General features: G+C 41.3%; 1 protein-coding gene across 3 annotated transcripts in view; it reads left to right on the forward strand.

Moving 5' to 3' along the window:
- Nucleotides 1-14,082: 14,082 nt before the first annotated feature.
- The window catches only part of LOC119164103 (uncharacterized), a 49,104-nt gene continuing 43,397 nt past the window's right edge, over nt 14,083-19,789 (forward strand). For all 3 annotated transcript variants that reach the window (XM_075871005.1, XM_075871006.1, XM_075871007.1), the window contains exons 1-3: nt 14,083-14,222; nt 17,768-17,885; nt 19,132-19,233. In XM_075871005.1, the coding sequence (XP_075727120.1) occupies nt 17,787-17,885; nt 19,132-19,233 (201 nt within the window). In that variant the 5' untranslated portion in view covers nt 14,083-14,222; nt 17,768-17,786. The remainder of the gene's footprint in view (nt 14,223-17,767; nt 17,886-19,131; nt 19,234-19,789) is intronic.

Raw genomic sequence — 19,789 nt, forward strand, 5'->3', positions numbered from 1 at the left:
TTTTGGTTGTTGTGGCACTGTTCGCATTTGTGGAGTGAGGCAATTTTTGTCAGTTTCTTGAGACCTTTGTTTACACAGCTGCTGCTTATGCCATCTCGTCACCATTATACCTTGAAATCCTGTAATAGAAGAGGCCTCTCAGGTTGACTTGTGTGCAAAAACTAGCCTTCTGTGACATTATGCGCAACTCTAGAACCACAAAAAAAAAGAATTGTCTGTTGTCATAACTACAACAGACCTTGATTTGGTTAAACCTTAATTTTCGATGTGGCAGAATTGTAATTTGCGACTGTGTGACAGATTCGACGCCAACTGCTGTGTGAACAGGGGCCAACGCTACTTGTGCACTTGGCTACTGTTCTTTGTATGTCACGTAAATGAGCGTGTGCATGTACGTGTATATAGGTATTAGTGACCGGGGTACCATTATTCCTCTTTTGTTCTTCTAGGGTTTGTCGGGAGTATTATTTATTAGTGTGACGTTGAAAACTGTAAAGTTCGAGTTCTGTTCTACACATTTCTTGTGTACAATTTAATGGAACGTATATGTATGTGTGCGAGATGTGGCATATGTTGAAGTTCTTCGTTGCGAGTCATCAGACGCTTACGATACAGACCTGCCAGTTTGATATATGTGCTTTGTGCAAAATCGGAATGGGCTGTATATGGGCGTGCTCAACTTGCATAATAGACCGTCTGAAAAGAGTTGAGCTAGCCGGGATAAAGAGTAGTGAAGCCGTCTACGCGGAATATTAGTGCAGGGTTTTTTTTTTTTTTTTTTTTTTTTTTTTTTTTGAAGTAGCTTTTTAATTCTGGAGGACGGGTTCCGGAGAGCTGCAGTGCTTGGATAACATTCTATTCTGATGAACTATGTACGCATCTTCAAGATTCCATACGGCATCTTTAGCTGCTGACCGGCCTTTATCTGCTGCTGCAGTTCTTATGAATCTGGATTTCTTTTTATCCTTGGGTGAAGTTCATAAGTGTAGTGTAAAAATCTTTCAAGCACTGCTTGTTTTAAGCAACTACCTTTGCCTGCGGGTGGCAGATATTGAAACCCTTGGCACGCATGTCCTTTGCTTTCGTGGTACTTGTTCTAAATTTGTGGGGGGATTTAACTGTTTGAAGGCCAGAAGAAGAAAAAGAAAAAAAAATGTAGCATGAACGTGAGCCCAGTTATTCTAATGCATCCCATTCCACATGCAGTCACTTTTGAACGTTTTTGTCATGGAGTGGGTTGTTCCTTTCTTTCTGGCACATGTGGAGATTGCGAAAGAAATGCCATGCGTAGGTGCTGCGAAACATATGCAAGTGAATAAGCTACTTTTTCATGTGTACGAATGTCGTAAATGTACTCTCCCATTGTGTGGATGTGCCGAATGTGTGTGATGTTGCAACACGTGTGGAGACTATTAACGAACATTTTTTTTTCCATGTGCAGCAGACGTCTGTGTGACTGAATATACTAGGTTTACGATTGACTGTAGGAACCTTATGTGGGCACGTTCGTATCACTTCGGGATGCCTGTTACGGCATCATTTTTGCCCCTTTCGCACCATTGAAATGAACACATTGCTATGCCTTATATGGCGCAACTGTACAGGCATCTTTGTTGTACCAAAAGTGTTAATACTTCGTCCCTAGTACCAATATGGTTATAATAACATTGAAGCAACATCTTTCTGAACGTTGTGGCAACGTTGCCGCAGCGATTGTGGCCACAGGGGTCATTGTATAGTGAAGTTATTCTTGCACTAGTATTTTGGAAAGGCTAAGAATGGCAGCAGCGGGAGTGGCACTAGTTATATTAAATTTTGCAGCAGCAAGTTATATGGCGCAAGCAATTACTTTTGTTCACCGAATACATTTGGCGTCAACGTCAAGTGAGAGCACGCGCTCGCAGACAGGACCCTGAGTGAGAGCACGCGAGGCAAAAGCACGCCGGGAAGCTGCGCGATGTCGCCGCCAAGATTCTGCTGTACGGAAACAAGAAGCCACATCAGCAAATCGGCGTCGACAAGATCCCGCCGTTTGTGAACAAGAAGCTGCAGCGGCACGTCAGCGTCGGCAAGATCCTTTTGTACGGGAACGAGAGGCCACATCAGCAAGGCAGCGTCAGCAAGATCCTGCTGTACGGGAACAAGAAGCCACATCAACAAGGCAGCATCGGCAAGATCCCGCCGTTTGTGAACCAGAAGCTGCAGCGGCACGTCAGCGTCGGCAAGATCCTTCCGTACGGGAACGAGAGGCCAAGGCAGCACGTCAACGTTAAAAAGCAGATCTTGAAAACGTTCGACAATTGGAAGCGGCGAGGAAGCGCGCATATCGCAAGGCGAATTAACGGAAGAAAATTTCACGGTATTACTTCCAGGAGCTTCGCCCAATCTCGTCATCATTCACCTCGTGGATCTGCCGTCAATTTTTTTTTCCTGCTTGTAACAGTATAATGATTGAAGATGTTTAATTCATCTTGGTGTTTAGTGTGATGCTTGCCACGCATCTTATTGCCAGCTTGCTCAGTGAAACCTTTTATTTTATGTCAGTGAACAGAAATCTACTTCATTGCACAAACACTGCTGTGTTAATAGCTTTTCCAGGTTCTCTCGTTCTCCTGTAGAGAGGCTTTATTGTATATAAAAAGAAAAAAAATATTGTTTCTGTGGTCATGAGCTTGTACTGTCCACTAGGCATTGTACTGTTACTGTAATATAACTATTTGTAATATATTACAACTAATACTTTACCGTCTTTTTCTCTGCTACGAGTGCAAGTATTGCGTGACGTGGTTCCTTTGTTGTGAAAATGTGCGAATGTTTTTCACGACTATCTTTTGTTTCTTTGTTTTTCTGAAGGCAGCGGCTGAACAAGTGAAGTGTGGAGCATACTTTCCAGTATATTCGAAATTTCCAAAAATTGGCACTCGCACATGCTGGTAATAACTTGCTTTGTTACGGGGCAGTTTGTGTTTGGGTGAAAAAGTCTTAGTGCCCAGTTGATATTAATGCCTGAAATTCTTGTATTTTGAAAGTTTTCATACAGAATCAAGCAGCATACTTCCTTTGGTGGTCAATGTTAATGTTACGTAAACGTCAGCTGCTTCCAAGGCCCCCCGAGATGGCGTTAAAACTAGAATTTTCATAGAGCAAATCAGTCCATTAGTGTGCAGTAATATACAGCTGCTTACAACTAGCTTATAAGTGCTTTGAGAATCCTGGTAAAATATTTGTAGTTATATACGTGGCACTTGGTTAAACACAGCCATGCAATTGGTGTTTCAATGTTCGCTCTTCTGCATAAATTGTGCCGAGTCATTTAGTAATACTGATTGGATGAATTTCTCATTTCCTTGTCGAAATGTAAGAACATGTAGCTGCACCCCTTCAGCAGTAAAGTCAAAATGTTAAAGAACATCTCGTTGCACATAAACATTTGCAGCCCCGCCGCGGTGGTCTAGTGGCTAAGGTACTCGGCTGCTGACCCGCAGGTCGCGGGATCGAATCCCGGCTGCGGCGGCCGCATTTCCGATGAAGGCGGAAATGTTGTAGGCCCGTGTGCTCAGATTTGGGTGCACGTTAAAGAACCCCAGGTGGTCGAAATTTCCGGAGCCCTCCACTACGGCGTCTCTCATAATCATATGGTGGTTTTGGGACGTTAAACCCCACATATCATCATCATCATAAACATTTGCAGTTATTTCTGTAGCACAAGAATTTTGGAACATCTGTTATTATGAGCCTCCAACCCTAAAGTCAAGGATTTTTGTCCCCCACAAAAATAATCCGCTCTTTTTATGCTCTGTCACATCGATGCTGCCTTCAGAAAAATGACAAAGCAACCAAGCTTACCATGTACCCCTTCATTTGTTTCTTCTTTACCTTTGACTTGTGTGTGCCTGTGACATCTGTATCTTTATTTTTTTACAAAAACATGAGGAAGTGCGGAGAAACGCGCCGCACTTACTTCGAAGACAGAACGACACTGCCTGGATTTCCTAAAAAAAGGAACACCGCTAAAATAAACATACCGAATCAACTCTTGCCAGTTGAGGTTTATAACCAGCAGCGACTGCCGAGAAGAAAAATGTACATAGCCTCGTCACGGACGAGAAGAAATGATTTTAATGCAGAGTTTAATGAAAATATCGAAGGCGCGCTTGTGACCGTTGCTCGGGCCGCTTTTCAGGGAACAGTCGACCCTCATTGCTTTCGAGGCATGCCTGCTGTTTTATCAAAACCATTAGAAAGGCTGTTCTTTAGGAGTTGTTGTTGCAATGTCATTCTTTGTGTTGATTAGAAATTGTTCGGGTTTGAGAAACCTAGGGCCAAACATTTGTCGTATATGGACGTTTGAGCTGGAGCCATTCTTTCTGCCGCAGATTACGCCAGTAATAGACAAAATATTGTTATATGCTGTACAGTCGCATTTAATTTGATGCTTTTAGCAGATATGCTAGTACCTTGCTTATTCAGAACTTGACTGTTACAAGTGTGCATTATTTACTACATGCCACTTCGATGCACAAGAAGTTAGACGAGCAAGTAACTCTTGTTGTCTGTTGAATGAGTAATATTATTTTCGTTGAGCGAGTCTAAAAATGGTCATGAATTCAAAGGGATCGGAGTGCAGCTGATAAATCTAAGCATATTATGTGTTTTTACCTTAGGGTCTTTTTAATGTGGTTTCAAATATGATTACTAGCAATATTATTAGCAGTGTGTGAAATTGTTTATCTACGTAAATGCTAAATACTTGCGGTGGCAAGAAACTTCCTCCATTCAAGTGTCCTGTAAATGCTCTGCAAATGTAGTTAAATTGAGTGTAATTTTGATGTCTGACACTTCCACGTGCTATTTCAGCGTGCTCGGCACAAACATTTAATGCTCATTAAACCTTGTGTCTGTATGTTAGAATAATTCTACCGGCACGGCGTTTTTGCCGAAAGCTTTTTTATGGAAGTTGCCCCGAAGAATGAAGGACGACTGTTCTGTAGCATAAAACAAAAATAATCGAGGCAATCTCGCTGTGTCTTTACGACGAGAGGGTCTTCGAAAAAAAAAAAAAGACTTGAAAAAGAGATCTATATTCTGTACACAATGTGTTTTCTTGAAAAAAAAAATGTTAATTGTGACGCAAGCATTTTCTTTCGTGGTATCTTCGGTGAACATTTAAGAGTGTTGAGTTTTCGATGTTGAAGTTGCGAATTTCATCGGCCGTTGAGTCGGCTAGTGAAATTAGCGAATTGTACAGAATTGTTGTGTGAAACTGTTATTCCCCTTACTCTAGGCGTCAACGTATTGTTGCTAGTACCTGTAAGCAGATCACACTGCTAGCTTTCTTCTGTGTTATGATTCTTTGTATTTTCTGATTGCACTACTTTGTGATGATTTATAGGGATGATGGCATAGCACTTTCAGATCTTCTGTATCACAGTTTGTCCTACAGTTTCTGACTGCTAATGTGTGGTTTGTAGTTTTCTTCGTTCATCACCTGTATCCTTTAAACAAAATCCTGCTGCTCTTTTGATAACTTTATAGATCATGCACTTATTTCACGTTGTAACACTTGCACAATTCTTGCTGCAGCACTCGGTTATCAAAGTTTCACTTCCATAATTAGGGGAAAGAATTGTCTTCAATTTAGTCTGGCTGTAAGCTTATGTGTAAGAGCACAGCTATGCCAAATTGGGAAACTTTCTAAAAGCTGTGTTCAGTTCTAAAAGGTCATATCAAGTTCTTTTTATTTTATTTTTTTGCATTTGGTATCTCGCCAAACAACAGAAGTACGTTGACTGCAGTGCGTGATATTAGTACTGCCTTGTGATGCGGTGCAGTATTTCCAACAGTTCTGACACGTGAAGCTGATTCTTTTTGGTAAAATACCATTACAGTTCAGTGCTATCTACGAGGTTGTTGAGCTCCTGTTTAAATCATCACAAGAAAACTGTATTGCCAATGCAAAGCGTATTTCGCTCCACTTGAAAAAAAAAAAAAAATCTGCTTTTGCACAGTTTCCCGATGTTATCAAGACCACCTGGCAACATCTCTGAAGTGGTGTGCCAGACATATCGCGTGTGAAGAAATGCAATGTTCAGTTGTGCAGTGGTCTCTTCCGAGTGCTGTGCTTATCAAAACCATACCTTCCGCGAGAGAACTTATTTCGCAAAGGAGTACTAGCAATTCACGATGTGTGAAATGTGTATGCAATTGCGTCAAATAGTGTCTCGCTTTGTGCAAATTCGAAACTTTAAAAGAATTGTGGCTACGCATTGGCTTGCGAGAAAATTTTTGCCGTGGTGCTTCTTTTGTTGCGACAGTTGTACATTCAAACCCCCTTGAAGTCTCATGCTATGTCTGATAATCATGAGCTTACATCTTCACATCAGTCTATTGAATATTTTTTGGTTGTATCGGATAGCGTTAAGGCTGTGTTCATTATACGGTGGTTCGAGCATCATGACAAAAGGATTTCGTTCACCGCATGTTACGAATGGTGTCGCATGTCACTATAGCTGTGTAAGTACGCCTGGGCTCCGTGTACATTGGCAATTTCATGCGTGCATGTGTGTGCATGTGGCCTTCATGAAAGACAGTCGTGCGGGAGGAAGTAAAGCCCGGTTGTTTTCGGGATTGTTAAATTTTTTTCATGCACGGTGTGTACATTGTTACAAAATGTCGTTGGAAAGTGCTTAGGTGGAAGCACAAAAAAAAAAATAGTGTATTTATGTGGAGAGCACACATACCAGTTTGTGTTGAGTCCTTGTGCACACTGTTTGTGTTTAATATTAGGTAAAGAGGACGCTTATCTCCGGGCCTGCATCTTTATCTTTCTTCCAAAATATGTATCATGCAGAAATGATGTCATCGTAGACTTTGAAGGACAGTACAAGAAATTCATCATGTATCGAAGAAAACAGAATTTTTAGCAACTGTTGAGAGATGATTTCCAATTTGTGGCTACTACAGAAGTATATGCTTATTGAATACCACATTGTTTGGAGGTTTAAAGCTGGTGTGATCAGTGTTTTTTATTCACATTGTATGTACAACAGGTCATTTGCATAGGGGCTTAAAATCAACAGCATTACTTCTCAAGATTGAGATTGTGGGTTTACGTACCATCATACTACCTAGATTTCTATGAGGGTGAAAAGTGAAAAGGCTCGTGCACTTAAATTTTAGTGTGTATCAAAGAACCCCAGACAGGCAAAATTTAATGTGTGTCAGCGCTGTGCGTGTTTTTTTTTTCCTGAATGTTAAGTCTTTCTTTTGCACTGATAAATCTATCTTAATTACAAAATTTAATCGTAGTGGGCTTTTCAATCGCCCCGATAGCATTCCTGGAATTTTCGTGTAACTTAGAGGATACAGCCTGAAGCTTGTTCTCAAAAAGTCCATTCTTAGCTTTTGCATTTCAAATCTGCTTAGTGAAACTTCGACACTTCCGTTTTGTTTTGTTTTTATTGTGTGCAGGAGTTTAATTTGCTGCAGTGTAGCTTGTTGCTTCTTAAGCGAGATGGTCATAGTCATAGCATTTTTGCTTAAATGTGTTCAAGTTTTACAGGTCGTTGGGAGTGCAAATGACACTAGAGAGTCCCCACACAAAATGAAGAATCGTACAAAAAGAAAGTAAAGCTGTCTCGTGCAGTACCTGAGCTAGCTTTTAAGGGCATATTTAAATGAAGTTGGTATATATGACAGTGTTAAGAAGAAACGAAAGGAGACACTTATGAACATTTTTGTACATAATGACAGCAGAGTTCTTTTACTTTTGTGTTTATATAATACAAATATGTACTGTCGGTGTATGCTAAGGTTTTGTTTCCTTTAGGTTCACACACGTAGTAATTGCAGCCTTGTACATTTGCACCTGTGTTGAGGGATGCCGGCCCCGTATGGTAATTTGTGGCTTGCATTAAACCAGTTTGCACATGTGAAAGTGTCAAGAGTGCTTTCTTTTGAGTGTTGCAGTTGAATGAACATCTGTGGAGGGTGGGTTTTGTTGTAGCAGTTCATTGTAAGGATGCGATTTTGTGCACCTTGTAGAAAATAGCAACTAAGAGGAAGGCTGTGAGTTGAGCCCAATATTAGGATCCAATGCGCTACCCTGCACGGAAGGGGGACAGACGTTGGAAGGAGACTGCGGAGAGAGAGAAAAAAGAAACTCTGGTAGAAGAGAAAAACAAAAAAGACATTCTATTTACAGTTGAGAAAGGTGTGCATCAAGAGAGGTGCCGTAGCATTCTCATGGCAATCTGCGACAAGAAACTTGAGTAGCAACGCCTTTATTTTTGCACAGCAATGTAAAGAATTCGAAAAAACGAAGGTGCACGCTATTTATGCCCAAAATAACATGAAACGCGAAACAGCACTTGTACTCTAGAAAGGTCTACGTTCCGAAGTATTGTTCAAAGGTTTTGCACTTGTAACAAATGTGGCTATTCTGGTGCTGCGCGTACAATAACGAAATTGCATTTGCTGGTGCTAGCATGCACAATTGTGATCTTATATTTGCCACAGAGACGTGCATACCAACACTTTTGCTCGGACATTTGCAGTTGGTGGAAAGGTATTTTTTTTTTTTTTAGTGATGATGTATAAGGAGATGTTGGCGCACCATTATGGTGCCGGCTACTCCTTAACCGTTGAGTGAAACTTGAATACGTATCTTGAAGCAAAACATACAAAGCAGTGCATGAAAAATGGAAAACTCGAGCACAGAGGTATTTTTGATGCCTCGTTTTTGCAAGAATGTGAATGTGTAGTTAGGCATGAATGCTTACAATATCTACAATGATTTCATGGCATGCAGGGAACCATGTCGCAAAAAAAATGCTTTCAGTGACTGTGGCCTGAAGTTCTACAACGGTCATGGAGTTTATTAATGTCTCTCTGTTGCCTTTGAAAAAGTTTTCGACTACCTTGATAACTTATGACGGCAGGTGAAGGGTTAACCAGCGCAAGGCCCAACTGATAAGGACTACCTTGATAACTTAGGACGGCAGGTGAAGGGTTAACCAGCGCAAGGCCCAACTGATAAGTTATTCATTGAGATTAATTTTGCTGGCACCTCATCAATGACGAGTGCGACACGGCAGTTTTCACAGTGTAGCCGCTTCAAAAGCTTTGACACCACATGCCCTGCCAAATATTCTATCGCATGTTCGGCTTATGCTGTCAGGTCGAGCAGTGCATCTAAAAATTACGCCTGCTCCGGCCCCTCAACGTTCTGCTGGGCGTCGAGGAACAACAGCATAAACCCTCCGTCATCCAAGTAACTCGTGTTCTTGCTCAACCTTGGAAACTGAGCCAATGCAGCACTTCTTGGGCTACACTTGAATTCATACAGTCTCGGTATGGGGTTTTTCGAGCGCAGAGTTGAAAACAAGTACTCTAGTTAGTGGGTCCTGGCTAAATTGGCTCAGTAAAAAATAGCTGAAGTTATACTTGCCAAGCATTGTAGATCGAAGATCTAATGCCGTTAATTTGGCGACAGTGATGTTGGTCTGTATTGGCTTCCAGGATGCCTTACTCGACACCCCTGTATAAATCTAAGTCAATAATTTCAGTTGGGAACTTAAACAGCTCCATCACAAGTTGCTTGCACTGAATGCATGAAAGCCAGTTTGCTAGTTCTTGAAGTCATTGGCATAAACCATAAAAAAAATGGTCGATATAAACAAAGCTGTTGTCGCTGCGTGTTAATCTTACCATTTTCAACCGACTGTGCAAGCAGGCAGATCTATCGTTATGAAGTAGACCGAATGCAAATCTCACTTTCATTTTGTTCTAGTGGTTTGGGTAAACACAAAGCAAGCTTAAGTCACTTTTTTCATGATGTTCAATAAGCTTTTCACATAAAGATCAACATGATTTGTAGGCACCTTACGAATTTTCCCGACGTCATCGGGAAGGCAAATAGCTTGGCCTTTTGTCAAGCGATATCTAAAGTTCTTCAAAAGGTTCTTCAAAACCACAGTCGTATCGACTGATCACAGGGATGAACACAGCTACTTGATGGCCGACGATTCTTCCCAGCATGAATACCAAACAGTCGCCAAAATGCCATATTTCCACCACCAATATCAGACACTAGCGCATGACTTTTAGATTCGGCTCAGTAAAATTATGTTAATCAATTTGCTTCTTAGGCTACTCGCCTGAGGTGAATTTCCAATTAAAGAAAACCAATTGTATGCTTCCACACCCCCCAAGCATAAAGCCGTGGGTAGCAGGACTGGGAGGGATTCGTCGGCCAGGTGTTACGTAAGAGCTCCCGTGACGCTGCAGCAGGAATGGTCATATACGAGCCCTGGTGTAATCTGCATCTCGTCATTCGTCAACGAAGCATGCCGTTCTTCAGGTTTCGGCTGACGAGCAGAATGAAGTCATATTTATTTATTTATGCGCCAAGTCATAGAAATGTGGCGAAGTTAATTTTTTTTCAGGATCTTCTCACACATAACTGCAGGGTAAATTAAGGCATAATTAAAATTGCTACTGTTTACTAGCACAGATAACATGGCGACGCAAATGCTTTACACAAGTTATACCTCGACATCGTATTGTAAAATTTTTGATAAGTCTAAGTGTTCAACAGCTAGAAGTCTTACACAAGTGTGAAGCACATATCTGCAGTATTGGTCGCGTTAACAGCTGTTTAACTTGAATTTCCTGTGAAGCCTGTTTGGAAGGAGAGTGAGGTCAATGGTTAAACCGGAAAATAACGAAATCAACCTTTTTTACGATGATGAAGTGCTTGAATATATTGAGTTGCACTGTTGCTGATCTCGTGGTTAAAGGGGTCGTGAAACGGTCGCTTTACAACGACCATGTGGCACCATCGGTAGACACATGCGCCAACTTTATCATCAGCCCGAGTGTACCTACATAGAGGCTTTGCCTATCGAGGAACGCGAAACTCTATGGCATATCGAGCATGCGCAAGAGGCGCTCATCGGCGTCTGCCATACGCGATCCGCGTCCCACAAGGACGCTGCTTAATATGACGTCAGAGTTCAAGTTAGCGCTGATTGCGTATGACAGAGACGCTGACGAGTGTCCCAGTTGAACGAACGCAAGTACCGAAAAGTTGCGCGTTCCTCGATAGGCGAAGAATTACTTATGATGACGTCACCTAGTTAGTGCGTGTGGACGCCGGTGGCTTCGCATTGTCGCTTTATGGCGAGCGTTTCACGACCCCTTTAACTAAGACAAAGTTGACCACCTTATGGCATCTCCTGTTGAACTTGTCCACGGCCACTCTTGTGTAAGAGTCATCTGAATGAGATCTGTGCAATGTCATTGTGTTTCTGAAAAGTATTTAGACCTGTGCTTTTCATATGCAGCCGATGACAGATTTAAAGGGGTCGTGAAACGCTCGCCATGCTTCCGTGTCGAGCGATCGTGCTTAATTTACGTGAAATTTGGTAGCCCAAATTCGAAGCTATAGTGACTTTTCTTATGTATTTTGACACAATTATAAAGGTTGCAATGAAAGCGAACGATTGCCTCGAGGTATACGGGGAAAAATAATAATAGTGTCCTCTCCATTACAGCGCCGAGTGCCTGATTCACACGAGGTAATCTAATCATCCGATTCACTAGAGCTCCCTTATGAATAGTGGTATGCAGAAGAATGCTATATTTAATAATGTCCTTGAAGAGTGTCTTACGTTTTTTTTGAATATTTCTCGCGCATTATCAACCTCTTTGCCGGGGGTTTTCGTTCTTTTGGCGGCGGCTGATGCGAGAACAAAGCTGGAACTGTATCCTGCTTCAGTTTTTTCAATAGGCTTCCAATACTTTCGGCTCAAACAGATCGTTTGTAAAATTGCGCTGAAACATGACAGTGATTCATGAATACACATACAGTAACAAACAAATCTCTTCTATTTAAACTTGTTTTCTCACTAAGAGTAAAAAAAAGGGGGGGGGGGGGGAGAGGGCGCAAGTATACAAAATTTTATAACATGTAGAAAGAAAAAAACTTCATTACTTTTTTTTGTCATTTGTTGCATCCTTAAAGGCCCGAGGGCATTACATAAGGGGGGGGGGCAAAAAATACGCTGTGAGTGTGTATAATTCAAGTTGAACAAATTATTATAAACAGTACAGTTCTAATATGGTAGTTTGGTCAAAAATGACAACAAAAATGAATGAAATAACACACAAAAGAAACGCTTTGGCTGGGAATTAGAGTACAAACAACTAGGCACAAGCAAATTATACATACAGTACGTTGGTAGAGTATATTTACAGCCACGGGTTAATGGGTGGAATCAAAGTGGGATTCCAATTTTGCGCGGAATGGTGTGCGGTCAGGTGTGGCCGCAAGTTCGTGTCTTGATTGGGGTCGGAAAAAGAAACTGTGGAGGAGGCACAGGCGCGAGAGATGGCAGTTCAATTGATTGTTTTAGGGCGGTGACGCTGATTTCTCTGGAGAACTGTGAGGTTATAAAGCGGGCAGCGCGGTTTTGAACTGCTTCTAGTTCGCTAACGAGGTATGCCTGGGATGAATCCGTGGTGCAACCATAAGAAAGCGCCATTTTCCTACTTGGGTGTATTGGGGGTGCATGCCTTCGCAACGTGAAGTGTACTTGGATAACAAAGTACTATAACTCCATTACAGCTTTCTAAAAATACAGGCAGCACGCAACGACGAGTTCTCATGGCTTCACAATTGTTCAGCGCAAGGTTTACGCGCATACGAACACCGGAGCACGCAACACACACTAATGCACATACAAACGCACACACATGCGTGCGAATACAGACATACAAAAACGCAGGCAAACACACACGTGTGCATACACACACAGGCAAACACGTAGGCGCATGCGCACATACACGCGCGCGTATGCAAATGTATACACACGCACACGCTGGCATATACATACACACAAAACGTACGTGCGCGGTCTTACGAGCAAGCTAGCGCTTGAATACATACACAAACGCGCGCTGGCGTTTACGCACGTGCATGCACGAACACGAACAAAGCGCACACGCTGGCACAGGAGAAAAGGGGGTATCGAGGTTCCTCTTTTAGAGGAGTAAATTAACTTGCCACACCTCTTACACCAATTTAGGAATAATTGCTTACACCATTTTGAGAGTCATTGCGAATGTGTATACTTTTAGGAGTATAAAATGTGTATACTTTTAGGAGTAAAATGTGTATACTTTTAGGAGTATGGTTATACTTTTAGGAGTATAACCGCTCTCGCGGTTATACTCCTAAAAGAAGCAACAGTTGGCGAGAAAAAAAAAATCATGTATTGGTTTGTTTAACCCATAAAGTTTCATACATTAATACTTTTTGAGCACTAAAATCTAAATTTGGAGCAGTTTACGGGGGAAAATTACACAATTTTTATCATAAAATACAAAATTTGGAGCAGTATAAATAAGAAGGTTTACATTTCCAAATAAATATGTTAAACCATTCGACATTACCTAAATCTGCATGAAACTTCATGATTTAACCAGCCTTTCGAAGTGCGTGCTAGCATTTGCTTAGATGTACAATCGATGCGTAAGCATCACATTCAGAACAAAATTTCGAAAAAAATTTACAGAAAACACACGGAATTCAAACTGACAACCCCTCCTTGCCATGCCGTGTACTATCTTTTGCGCACATTTCGTCTTTTGGAGGAGCAAATGACCCTTTTCGGGGTAACTGTGCAGTTCTTTCGGAAAAGGCATGCAAATGTTTGGGACATCACGCCGACCATTCCAGCCGGGGGACCACATTTTCAATGAAGGTGAAAATAACCATAACAATTATTATTAAATTTTTTGTGGAAAGTGCTTTTTCTAGAGCCGATTATATTTGTCCATCCTGTACCTTAGTAAGGGTTGTTATAGTGAACTAGAATAGTCATGGTTTATGGTCACGGTCACGTTTTTTCGGTTTCGTTTTCTGAAGCAGCGCCATGTTGAAAGGTCACGTGAGCAAAGTAAGTATGGCGCCGCCCATGTAGACGACCCCTAAAAGCGAAAGAAGACCACGTAGCCAGTTTTTCTCTACCGCGCGCGTTCGCGAATAAAGTGAATCCTTTCGCCGTTTTTCAAGTGGATCGAAAAGCTAGACGCTGAACGCTACCGTTAAATCACGGTGACATCATGTCTGAGGGGGGCTGAACGCGTTAACCGAAAACAAGAAGGGAGCGGTCCTAGGACGCGCCAACAGATGTTCTGCGGCGGCTTGAAATCAGCAGGTACGCCCTTATTTATTTGGTTGTTTGCACTTTGCCCGAGACGGCGACAATGACCCCGTTATCACTTAGCGGATGCGTAGCTCTTGTAGTGGTGCATGGGTGCTTGAACTGACGTGGCAGTGGCATGCACAGCGTTCGAATTTCGGCAGCCGAACTAACCGGTAGCCTACGAACCCATAGTTTTCGCGCTTGTGCCCGATCCCTGATTGCGTTATCGAGGTTTCATTTAAACGGGAAAAAGCGCCACGATAGATGATTGTTTGTGTGCCGACCGCATCGTTTTTTATCCGCATTTTTGTAGCACTGCTGTGGCGTATGTTGCATGCAGCAATTCGCGTGGGTTCAGCGTTTGTGATTTTTTAATGTTCGGTGAGGCGTACTCCGATTGACGTTCGTAAATATCTCCGAGTTTCGGGGGAATTTCAGATATTTGCGCCGAATGTGATCCGAGAAACTGGAGCATATACGTACCGCGATTCACGAGGTTGCGTGAAATCGGAACATAATTTTTCGTACGTTTTGCTGCAATCGTAGCCCCCGCGGCACTGAAACGCAGTTATAAAATGTCGCGTTGCACAATAAAATTGTGAACATAGTGCAATTGTATGCAATTGCACTCGGATATATCAGATGTATATGGAACTCTGTGAAATCTCCTCGTAAATATCCGTATGAAATTTTTATATTGTATGTCCAATTATATATATATATATATATATATATATATATATATATATATATATATATATATATATATATATATATATATATATATATATATATATATATATATATATATATATATATGGGAGAGTACCTAAGGGCTCGTATTTCCGTGTTTTAACGCAATATTAATGAGATATAACAGACAGTAATGCCAAGGAATGTACAGGGGAAGTTATTAGAACCAATGGAATGTAAATAAGAAGAAAGAAGAAAGAAAAGTGGATGAAAAAATTACCAGCTGTGAGCAGGAAACGAACCTGCGACCTTCGAATAACGCGTTCGATGCTCTCATGATCATAGGGTGGTTTTGGGACATTAAACCGCACATATCAATCAATCAATCAACATGCTCGTAATCATTATTTTACCATAAATAATATGAGTGCAGCAACTGAAACAATTAAAAATCTGCTTTGTGTACACAGAGAGATCATTCATGAATTGTGAATGGCTGTTGTTATTGCATGTAAAGTCTTGCTCTATGAATGACACAGCCCAATGCACTTTGTAAACTCTCATGTTTTATATGCACATCTATGCCTGTGAGGATTAACTTTCTTGTTGTTTTGCGCAAGTCCCCAAAAAGTGCCAAGTTCTTGAAACCTTCATAAAATGTTTGTAGTCATATATATATATATATATATATATATATATATATATATATATATATATATATATATATATATATATATATATATATATATATATATATATATATATATATGTGTGTGTGTGTGTGTGTGTGTGTGTGTGTGTGTGACTTCTTTAGTATTAGGTATCTTTGCGTTCACCTGTATATATGGGTTTAACGGGAACCAAGTTCGTAGATTGTTATGAAAGAAATAAGAGGAGCCTACTTCTCCTCCATACACGTCACTTGTCCTACAGAAAATCAGAAAAAGTGTGGACTCCCCATTTAAATTTGTGATAAACACTGTCACTGTTGTAAAACTGGGCGAATTGGTATGTATCCATATTATAACTTTTAGTGCATACAATATACAGCGCTTGTCTGTGTCTCTTTCTTATTCTGTATATTGTGCACGCTAAAAATTATGATATGGACTGTTACTGTTGTTTCTAGGACTCTCTATCACTCCCCCTTTTAGCCAAAGCCAGTTAGATGAGTGATTGATTCGTTAACGGCTACAGAATACATAATAGACAGTACTGATGTAATTACACCTGCACGATAGGTGCTGACTCAAGTTTGTTCAAAGGCTTGGTTGTAGGAACACCAACAAATCCTTGACACCATGAGAAGTTTCTCAATGTAAGCCTAAAAGAAAGAAAAGCCAGTAATGTTTTTTTAAGAGCTTGGAAGTCTCTTAGGGGGGTTTTTATAAACGTTAGCACAAGACAGATTACTAAAAAGTAAGGATTCTCGTTGCTTAATTCAATACTAATTGAATAGTGTCACTCGTTCAGTTGAATACCTACTCAATACTCTGTGAATAGCTGTTTTTAATTTTAATGTAAAACACTCATCACATGCTCGTAACCTGCCCTGCTGCGGTGGTCTAGTGGCTAAGGTACTCTGCTGCTGACCCGCAGGTCGCGGGATCGAATCCCGGCTGTGGCGGCTGCAATGGCAATGGAGACGGAAATGTTGTATGCCCGTGTGCTCAGATTTGGGCGCACGTTAAAGAACCCCAGGTGGTCTAAATTTCCGGAGCCCTCCACTATGCCGTCTCTCATAATCATAAGGTGGTTTTGGGACATTAAACCCCACATATCAATCAATCAATCAACATGCTCATAACCATTATTTTACCATAAATAATATGAGTGCAGCAACTGAAACAATTAAAAATCTGTTTTGTGTACACAGAGAGATCATTCATGAATCGTGAATGGCTGTTGTTATTGCATGTAAAGTCTTGCTCTATGAATGACACAGCCCAATGCACTTTGTAAACTCTCATGTTTTATATACACATCTATGCCTGTGAGGATTAACTTTCTTGTTGTTTTGCGTAAGTCCCCAAAAAGTGCCAAGTTGTTGAAACCTTAATGTTTGTGGTCATGTATAGGAGCCCTAAGATATAAAGATTGAATCGAATCCCAAATTGTTCAAGATACAGTGTTTGAAATTCTCGTATATTAAATATCCCCTCCCCCCATCCTCCAAAAAGATATACCAGAACCCACTTACAGCTATTTTCCTGCTTTTCCTTTTTGTATCTGACTTGATGGCGCATTGTTTATCATCAAACTTATTATTATCTTAGAGGGTGCAGTTAAGTAGTGATCATGTAAATGTCAGTCTTGATCACTTAGCATTGCAGATAACTGTCTTGCAGTTGTCAAATGCCTCTTTTGTGGAGATCTGCTTATACTTTAAGATAGCATTGCGAAAAAAAAGCTAACTGTAATATCAGGGTTAATGTTCAAGTACTAGCAACACAGCCAACAGATAATTACATGAAGTTGATTGATTGATATGTGGAGTTTTAACATCCAAAAACCACCATATTATTATGAGAAACGCCGTAGTGGAGGGCTCCGGATTTTTGACCACCTGGGGTTCTTTAACGTGCACCCAAATCTGAGCACACGGGCCTACAGCATTTTCGCCTCCATCGATAATGCAGACGGGATTTGATCCCACAACCTGCGGGTCAGCAACCGAGTACCTAAGTCACTAGACCACTACGGAGGGGCAATCACATAAACTGAGGCAGATTGGTAAGGATACATGACGTAATATAACCAGGGCAGGAAAGTGGTGTACAATTAACATTATGTAGACTGAAAAAGCATTCACAAGAGCTCCATTTTATCACATTATAATTTGTCTTGGTTAATTTTTTTTTCAGCGTGACCTCTCGATTCAGAATGGATGACCCTGACCACAAAGACCTCCTTATCCAGCAGCTGAAGGACATTGTCAGGTCCAATGAGGAGATCCTCAAGAAGAAGGAAAAAGAACTAGAGGTCTGTCTTTTGTCTTCTATTTTTATTGCCATAGCAATTAAATGGACGCTCTCGGCAGTTTTTTTTTGCCGTCGTCGGTGTCATCTCCCAGTATGTACATGTATGTATACATATAAAAAAGGCACGAAAAAAAATAAATCGTACGAAAAAAATTTCGAAGCGCCTGATTGGGCATTCCAACCATTGACTCCTTACTGCACAGTGGGCTGTGTTCGACAACATGCATGCGCTGCGTAATAATGGCAAGCTATTCATGTTCACTATCTATCACTCATTGTATGCAGGTCTCTGAGGAACTTGAGCATGCTTTCTTTTATGCAATGCTCATACATTTTCTTTGAATTTCAAAACTACCCTGGAAAAACACATGAAAAAGGGACCCTTTTCTATGCCCACTTGTGATGAGGAATGAAATAAAGAAAGAAATAAAACCGGGCACACACCTGGCGTCAGACGCCACCGCTCGGTAGGAGATGCAGAGCGCTCACCCGACACGCTGCAGTTTCAAAGAAAAAATACCGCCATATCTATGAAGTGAATGATGATGAGTGGACGAAGCTCCGGAGGTAAACCTGGTAAAACATAAATCCTCCGTACATTTTGCCTACTCGATTTTACTACAATGCTCCCCCTAGCATACGTCGCCACATTAAATCGAACGATTGCCTTCCACCAATGACACATGCCATTTGTGACATTTCTATTTTATAATATCCCGCATCTTTCATCATCAACTACAAGTACCGCCATCTAGTTTATAACATCCTGCATCTTTTCATCATCAGCTACAAGTACTGCCGTCTAGTGAACACTGCAAGAACTAAACAATAGGTGACTACATACCGGGAACAGTACCGCCATCTAGTGACCACTGCAAGAACTCAACGAGAGGTGGCTACATACAGGGGACGCACAGACCACGCCTTAAGGAGCTTCGCCCCTAAAAGGAATCTCTAAATTCTGCATTGTCGACACTTGCAGCACATTTCTCAAACACGAAAGCGGTGCAACTGTGACAGTTGTTAGCTCACGCTTGTCTTGTGTATACCTGCGTGTTCTTTTTTTAGTGTCTTTGTGTTTTAGCTTTGTGCTGCAAGTGTCAAGCTGTTTGCCGTTCTTCGCGCAACATTTCAGTTTCTTGCTATTGCATTTATTGCTTCATTCTTGGGACAAAACTGTGACATTTTGTTTTCTTCACGTCCTCTTAATCTACCATTTCGTACGTTTTCCACCCACTCTCTCACAGGACAGTGCGGCCAAGTATCAGAAGCTAAAGCTACAATCGAGGGCGAAGATTGCTCAGCTTACAAACCAAGCGAAAGCCCAGCAAGAGGCATCACTCGAAGAGGTAAGAGTGCTCGCCATTACCCTTGCTCTTCTATATGCCGAGGGGGTTTCACCCGAGGTTTCACAGCGTACGCAGTTGTGAGTTCACAGAAACAGATAATTCTGGTGGCATAGTGGTCCGCCGCAGCTATCTTGAACACTGAGAAGAAAAAAAAAAAAGGGGGGGGGGGGGGGGGTTCGAAGTGAATTCAAACTAAGGCCTTCTGCATAGCAAGCAAATGCTCCAGCACAGTGCCATGGCTGTGCTTCAAACTTCTTTGGGAAAAACACCTTTACAGGCACGAGAAATCATATTAACAGATGTAATATGGTTGTACGGTAGAAAAGTAACAAAATAATATCAGGCTTCATGCAGTGTGAATTGCATAGCAAGTGAGTGGTTTAAAGCTTCCCATTTATTACGAAAGGCTGAGCCTCAATTTATGATTATCAGCTACAGCATCTACAAAGTGTGCATGTTTCTTTACATATACTGTGTTAGTACATTGCCTGTACTTTGCAGAATGATAAATTATAGCCTAGTCGGTACTTTTTACTTTGCAAAGTCATGATTATGG

The sequence above is a fragment of the Rhipicephalus microplus genome, chromosome 8, assembly GCF_043290135.1.
Source record: "Rhipicephalus microplus isolate Deutch F79 chromosome 8, USDA_Rmic, whole genome shotgun sequence".
Taxonomy (NCBI): Eukaryota; Metazoa; Arthropoda; class Arachnida; order Ixodida; family Ixodidae; genus Rhipicephalus; species Rhipicephalus microplus.